At 29.4% G+C, this 8521-nt stretch overlaps 1 protein-coding gene across 2 annotated transcripts; it reads left to right on the forward strand.

The window, feature by feature from the left end:
* Positions 1 to 2147: 2147 nt before the first annotated feature.
* LOC105112935 (uncharacterized) lies at positions 2148 to 7065 on the forward strand. 2 transcript variants are annotated; one of them, XM_011008854.1, is made up of 2 exons: positions 2148 to 2366; positions 6528 to 7065. In XM_011008854.1, exons 1-2 carry the CDS (start codon positions 2152 to 2154, stop codon positions 6805 to 6807), a joined length of 495 nt encoding a protein of 164 aa, XP_011007156.1. In that variant the 5' UTR covers positions 2148 to 2151; the 3' UTR covers positions 6808 to 7065. The 2 variants fall into 2 exon arrangements, with proteins under 2 accessions (XP_011007156.1, XP_011007157.1); XM_011008855.1 differs by having other exon boundaries at positions 2151 to 2366; positions 6531 to 7065.
* Positions 7066 to 8521: the final 1456 nt, after the last annotated feature.

Here is an 8521-nt window from a genome sequence, read left to right on the forward strand (position 1 = left end):
GGTGTTGGTAAGAAGGTTGGGTAAAGACACGCACTAATGACCAAACAATACATATTATTCTTTGGTCCCTTCATTTTGAACATAAATTATTCTTCTTAGTACTTATTTGAAAGCCTAATAATGAGTCCCTTCACATTCTTGTAGACCGTTGTCTCTTTTATAAAGGGTGAATGGGCATTTTTCACCCCTATATAATTGCATTTTTTACACATTGTTTACACATCAAGTCCGCCATGGTTAAGTGTTATCATTAACGCTAGTCTGATAATGCAGTTAATTATAATTTTTAAAGTATTTTTTATTTGAAAAAACATCAAATTAATACATTATTAGATTTTTTAATAATTTTGATATGCTAATATAAAATATTATTTTGATTTACTTTTAATTAAAAAGTATTTTTGTGAAAGTACACAACATCAAATTATCAAACACACACAACAAGTTATGTTAAAATATTTGATTATACATATGTATAATCTTTATCAAAACTTACATCATGTTATAACATTGGCATCCACTTAATTTAATTGCATCACAAGTAATGAAGCCTAGAAATCCAATATATTTAAGGAATAAATTATTTGGTATTTGAATAGTGGTTAATTAAATGTTTATATCATAAATTTCGTTCTTTTTAACTCAAAAAGTATAAGATCAATAGTAGAAGTCTTAGTATCTGCAAAAACAATCCTTATTGATAAAATTCAAAGACCCTCTGATAATAATATCCGTAACTTTAAATAAGAAAAACAATAAATAAAATAAAAGACATTAAAATCCAAAAACAAAAGTTTTTGTCTTTGTTTTTGAGTTTGAGTTTGATCAACACTCTTGAAATATATGAACTTTTAAAGTAAGAAAAGTTGTTAATATTTTACTTGGGTGATCGGTTTGATTTAATCTTTTAATGATATTATTAGTAGTTTAACTTAACCTTTTAGTGATCGGTTTCTTAATGTATTTAATATCTTTTCATTAATAATATTTTGATTTAACATTAAAACATGAAATATGACTGACATGTTAAATCATGTTTGTTTTCTACATAATAATTATCGATCGTTTGAATAAGATTTGAAACTCGTTTTAAATCTCATTTAACATTGGTCAAAGATTTCACATTTGGGAATAGATTTAACATTTTTTTCTCACTAAAAGTAATGAATTATCTCTTGACCACTTAAGTACCTTCATATAATCCATATTATATTCAATGTCTGTCAATTTATTATCTCCATTAAGATAAACATGTAACATAATCAAAATATAACGTTATATCTATATAAGATTACTTAGTGATCTAAATTCTAAGGATCACTTGCATAATTATAACGCGAGTCTTTCTATAGATATAAATGATTTCTCCATTTCAAATTCTTATGTAAATTAATTTAGTGCATATGTCTTATGACAAATATCTACATATTAGTTCTAGACATTTCTTATACCTGAGTTTATGAGAACAACTGCTTCATTTCATAAAGTAAAGAACATAATATATAACAATATTTATGGATTTAATGAATGTCCGCTATTTAAGAGAGCATTGACTAAGATCAATGTTTTGATGTAATAATAATCCTATAATTATAACAACTTTATAATATTATTTTTAAAGTATTTTTATCCCGTAAACTTTATCTTTACTCTAAATTCATTAATATAATATTATATAAATATTAATAATAAATTAATTTTTTATTAATAATAAATATATATTTACATGAATATAATAATACCACGTATAGCCATACAATAGATATTAAACTAAAGCTAACATTCTATCTATGGATCTAGACTCTTTTATAGCATAAAAAATTGAGTAAAAATAAAAATTAACTCATCAAAACCTAGCAAAACAAAAAAATGTGGTCTTTTAATGTAAACACTCAATGGTAACAATCAAATTGAATCAAACCAGATGCTTAAACTAAATTAACGGAAAGCTTAACATAACGGAAGGAGGGGTACTTTTGCTGTCAAACCACCAAGCTCGACGTGCCAAAATAGCAATTCTTCACGAGCGAAGATGCAAACATGAAGGATTATTTATAAGCAAATGCAAAGAGCAGGGACCGAAAAACATAATATTCTATCCCTTGGAGGTAGTTGGATGCTGATGCTCCCCCTGTCCTGTCCGTGTATATAATGGTCAACTGCTATGGATGGAGAGCCATCCACCACTTGTGCTTCTCTCAGGATTACAAGTCTCTCTCTCATTCTCTCAGATCTTCTGCTCCTGCTGCAATTTGTATGGCAGCCAATTTCAAGAACACTGGCATCTTGGGGAAGCGAGTAGTCAACCAGATCTGGACTCCCAACTCTGCTCGCTCGTTCTCTGCTTCCAACACCCCGTTTCTCAGGTTTGATTTGATCTTTTCTTCTTGATCATAGAAGTTCTGATCATCAGTTTAATTCATGCTTAAATAGCTTAGCTCTGGCGATTCCACTCCCTGACATTAATAATCTTCAAGATATATTATTTATTCTCTGCTCGAAGGTCTTGATTATTGTGATCGTCTATGTATGTATGCGATAGCGTCGATACAATTTCTCCCAAGGAAAGCTCGAAGGTCTCTTACTGATGTTTCTTGTAATCCAGAAGTTTTTTACCATCAACATAGAGACGAGTATTTCCGTACGGACTCCAAAAAAATGAAATTGAAAACAGTAACAACAAGCGATTCTGAAGTTATTTCCTTTTTTAGGTTTCGAGGGGTCTCAAGTTCAAAACCCTTCTGTGTTCTTATGAGATGACTCTCCCTTGTCTCAGTTCTCCTGAAGTTTTTTTTTTTTTTTAAATTAATCAAGCATAAAATCCAAGAATAATACCAAATTCTTATGTAATCTTAATAATACAAACATATTAATTTTTATTAGTCGAATAACTTCTCTTTATATAATTGCATTTTAAACTTTGATTTTATCAAAATTAAATAATTTACTTTTCATTTATGAATTTTTTTTTTTTAAATGTATGCTCTAAAACTGTCATAATATTAAATACACACTGAATCAAGCAAATGATACCTAAAAGTTTCAATCTCAAGTAATAATAATTGCTTGGCACGTGCTTAAACTCTTCGTTTTGTGAAGCCTAGTGTATTTTACTTCTTTCCTCTTTGTTTGCTTATGGCAAAGCTCCACGAGATCCACCTTCCTTAGAGAAAATCTGTCGCTAAACACGGTGATCCAGAGGGAGTCTGAGTGTGAAATAAATATTTTAAGGGATTGCAGAGGTTTTCTAGTGTCTTTATTCACATATAATCAGATATTATTTACTTATTAAATTGAAAATTTACAAAGAATTTGGGGGGTTACCTATCGTTATCTAGTGGAGTCACGTGACTTTCATGGGTCATATCGGTGTCGGAAGCTGCTTGATTATTTTTTATTAATCCGCGCCCGCACATGTATTTGTCGCATGGCGAGGCCACCTACTCTCCCATTTGCGCAGTATTAGATATTTGATTTAAAAAAAAATAATATATAAAAGCTTTTTATTTTTTTAAATCGAATTATACATAAAAAAAACCATTTGTATTAATAAATAAAAAAATAAAATGTTAAGATATTTATTTAACTCGCCTTTGTTATAGATTGAACTGAACAATTTTTTCTAACGCAAAAAATTAATGTGTAGATATTTCTAACCTGTTTTTTTGGATATTGAGTAACAAATATAACTTTAAATCAAAAAATTGATACTTATATATAATAAAATATAATAAAAAATATGTGTTAATAAAAATATTTGAGATTTCAAGTTAATTTTTAATTTAATAAAAAAATAAAATAATGTTGTAATTGCTCAATCGTTATTTTTTCATTTTTTATATAATAATTTTAAAAAAATTGTAGAGAAAAATAAATAAATTCCCCTGCCATTTCTAAGTAGTTATACGGGACTATGTTATTGTCTTAGTCCTCTCTCGTTAGTTGAAGGAAAGAATGATTTCAAATCATATCATTAATTAGCCAAGCCACCATGCATCCAAAAAATTGCAAATTTCTTTTTCTAAAATAAAAAAAAAATTGAAATAACAAATTCAGAGTAAAACTAGAAAATTAAAGAAAAATAATCCCAAAATTTTAATTGTAGTATAAAAACATATTACATTCAATAAAAACAAGGGAAAAAAAATATGTTAGGTTTCTATTAGACAGTTTGTCATCAATACTTGACAAAAACATGACTGGATTTTAGAGACAAACTAGAAAGGAGTAAAATTCAACTTGATTTGATCGAACTCATAGGGGTTCATGAGTGGATGAGTGGTTCACTCACTCAATCTATCCTTAATCCGATTTCTTAACTTATGTTTTTTGTTCTTAATTACAAGTAACTGTAATTTTGATTGCAATATAATTATATTTTTATAATTATATTTTATGATAACTTGTGTATAAGCTTGAAGTTTAAACTCAATTTTGTGGTTTTATAATTCATGGATCTGCCTTTTTTTAAAAAAAAAAATTTTAGGTTTTATTTATCAAATTAGTATTTTTGTATATTTTTCTTATCCAATTCAATTTTCTAGTTTTACTCGAAATGATTTCTAATTTTTAAAGAATATTTGTTTTTATTTTACAACTTTTGGACTCGGCATGACTAGGCGGATTAACAATAAGATTTTACGCATCAAGGCATGTAGCCTAGTGGTCTTGGGTGCACGCTTGTCATTCCCGCGGTGCCTTACTTGTCTGCTAAACTTGCAGGATATTCAGTGGGTTCAGAGATTAGTTATGATACACGTAAGCTAATCCGGACACCCCGGATTATAATAATTTTGATTGCAATATAATTATATTTTATGAGAACTTGTGTATAAGCTTGAAGTTTAAACTCAATTTTATGGTTTTATAATTCATGGATCTGCCTTTTTTTTAAAAAAAAAATTTAGGTTTTATTTATCAAATTAGTATTTTTGTATATTTTTCTTATTCAATTCAATTTTCTAGTTTTACTCAAAATGATTTCTAATTTTTGAAGAATATTTGTTTTTATTTTGCAACTTTTGGACTCGTGGATTAATAATAAGATTTTACGCATCAAGGCATGTAGCCCAGTGGTCCTGACTATATGCTTCTTACTCCCATGGTGTCTTACTTACTTGCTAAACTTGCAAGATATTCAGTGGGTCTAGAGATTAATTATGGTATATGTAAGTTGGTCCAGACATCCCGGATTATAAAAAAAAAAGATTTTACTCCAAATATAAAACTAATACAAAAACATAATATATAAGAATGACATTAGAACAAAAAAATAATATCAGGAGGCTTTTTTTATAACAAAAATTATGGTGTGTTCGTTAAGAGGGATGAAGGGAAGGATGGGAGAGGGGAGAGGGATTGTTCTCCACTTTCGGTGAGACTTGAGGAAGGATTGAAGTATCTTTCATCGCATGTAATTTTCAGTCTCCTAATTTGCTTCCAATTTCCCCCTCTTTTTGTAAATTAATGCTCTCAATTTGATTTGATTGACTACCATCATTTCTCTTCTTGTTAACCAATTTATCCTTCCTCTTGCCAGTCCCTCCCTCCCAATTTTTCTGTAGTTAATTTCAATCCTTATATTTAGAGTTTACTTTAATTTGGCCCTCGAAAGAGTATATTTACTGTAATTTGGCCCTCTAAAGAGTATATATTTAAGAGTTATTTCAATGAAATCCTTGTTTTTTGAGAGTTATTTAATTTTCAATTCTTGTTAATTTCATCACCTTTTCTATATAGACACCTTTTTTTTCCATTTCTGGTTTATGTAAGTGTTTCCTTTGTTCTCATGTAGAAGTTGATAATTAGTCCATTAAGTAGAGAGAGGATTGGACCCTTTAGATGTTACGAAGAAAACGTTTTTCACACAAACACATTGGCATCTCACTTACTTGTCTAATGGATGAGATGATTTGAAAATCTTATGAACAAACTGTTTGTTTTTGCCTAGTTTTAGAAAAAAATGAGTTTTTTTATTTTTTTTAATGTAAATTATTTTTTATATTTTTAAATTATTTTAATACGTTGATGGTAAAAATAAATTTTAAAAAACATTGTCACCACATCGTAAATTAACAATGCTTTAAGTTAAAAAGAGTTACTTCTCGAACCCGTAAGGAAGCCTTAAGTTGCTTAGCCAGGTTACTCTAATCAGAAGTAATCTTTTAGTCTTTCTTAAGTACCAGATACCAAGTGTTCCCTACATTTTCCAATTGTATTCCTTTACGGGTTTCTTTTAATAGTTTTGGTGAATGTTTTATACGCTAGAGCTGCGATGCTTTTAAAAAGAATCAGGTGGGAAAATTAATGAACATGCAATCTAATGCTTGTTAAAATATTTGGGACTTTAGAATTTATAGGTTTAAAACAAAACTGAGTTTTCTGAGGTTATAATTCATCACATTTTATGAGAATTGCTGCTGACTGCTGCTACTAGCTAGGTCCCAACTTGAACTTCCTCGTTATTGGACTCTGTTTATTGCTCTAATTATAGTTTATGTGAATCAATGATGACGGTGATGTTGCAGCAGGGGTGGTCACACATCGGTGTACGACAAGAACCCGGATGATGAGTTGCGTCCAAATGTGGTGCCGGATGATGTGATCAAGCCCCAGTCCGACAAGTACTGGGCTCCACACCCACGAACCGGTGTCTTTGTGCCTGCCACTGAGCAGCACCTCTCTGATATCAGCGGCGGGGACAGTGCCTCTGTGGGAGACGGTGGTCAGGACCCAGTGCTGGAGGAGAAGGCGTGGTTCCGCCCCACCAGCCTTGAGGACCTGGAGAAGCCACACCGTCTTAATTGACAGATAATCCATCCAAAGCAGAGTGTGCCCTCCTCGGTGTGAATTATTACAAACTTAATCTTCATAGTTTGTGCTGATGTGCTGTAATTATCACTGGAGTGGAACTAGCTGGTCAAATGCAGACCTAGACATACCTGGTAGTTGTGATTTGAGCTACGTCTGTACGCTCGTTGGCTACGTTTCTTCTACCTGCGTGCTGTTCTATAATTGGGTGGTTATTCTCCATAATAATAATAATAACCATAATTTAAAAACTAATTATTTAGTCCGATTTTCCTCTGCAGTTAGTTTTTTATTTTATTTTTGTTTATTTCAATAAATAGAAAAATGCAAAAAATAAATATATGGTATGAAGAGATATCATCTACAAGAACTTTTAATCTCTTCAGTATGTTGTGGGACCAGTTTTCAATTAATCTTCTCATCTTCAATTATGCCAACTTAGATTTTGAATGAAAGTGGGGTTTCCGATTAGCACTTTGGTGTTTTCAATCCCCAACAAGCTAGTTTTTGGTTCTTAATCAAAATAGAATATTGATTCACGCTTTGCGGTAGATTTTTTTTTTTTTTTTGTCAAATGCTAGGATCTAGTTATAATATAGTATCTAGATCCTAAGTTATTAAGCTTGGCAATGGAGCCAAACCAAAATGTAATTCGATTTAGCTATAAAATCTGATTTAATATCCTTCAGTCTGATCTGTAAGACTACGGGGTTTAGTAATATCAACTAGATCCATGCCTTAGGTTTGGTGGCAGAGCTAGATTTCAATGTTATCGGGTTTGGTAACAAAGCTATACCCAAATGCTATAATGTCTAACCGCGAGCTAAATCTAATAACCCAAATGCTATAATGTCTAACCGCGAGTCAAATCTAATAACAAAAAAATATTAATTTAAAGAAAAAAAAAATAAAAAAATTTAATTTTTTTTAAAATATTTTGAAAACCAAAAACAAACATGTCTTAATAAAAATAAATTAACTCAAAACTCAAATAAAAAGAAATTATCACCATCCAACTTTTGTACAATATAAAAAAAATCACATCAATTTATTTTATTTTTACACTATAGAAACAAATTCAATAAAAAAACACAAATTAACAAGGAGAAAATTAAAATTGGAAATATCTTCAATAGAAACAAATTAAAGGGAAAAAATTAGTTAGTAGTGTATTTGGTGCGCTATTCATGTTGCTATTGTAAAAAATATTTTATGTAAAAAAAGTGATGTTACAAATACATTCCGCGCTTTAACCCAACTCAAGCATTTTTAAATTTGAAAAAAAAATTATTCACCCACTGTGAAGCACGAGCAAACATGTTAGCTATTATATTATTACGTAATTGTTATTTTTTAAAATATTGTTTTAAAAAAATATACTAAGATAATATTTTTTTATTTGTTACACTATTTTTTTATATCTTCACATCAAAATAATAAACAAACATAAAAAAAATATTAATTTGAATTAAAGAAAGAAATAAAAAAAATTCTAATGTTTTTTAAAGCATTTTTGAAACGTAAAAATAAACATGTTTTAATAAGAAATTCAAGTCAACCTCAAATAAAAAACAATTATCATTACCCAACTTTTGTACAGTATAAAAAAATCCCATCAATTAATTTTCTCTTTATTGTTTGAAAATAAATTCAATAAGAGAAAAGAAAAGAAATATAAAAAGAAAAAAATAAAATTGAAAATATCTGGTGG

This window comes from Populus euphratica, unplaced genomic scaffold (assembly GCF_000495115.2).
Source record: "Populus euphratica unplaced genomic scaffold, PopEup_1.0 scaffold378.1, whole genome shotgun sequence".
In the NCBI taxonomy this organism is placed as follows: Eukaryota; Viridiplantae; Streptophyta; class Magnoliopsida; order Malpighiales; family Salicaceae; genus Populus; species Populus euphratica.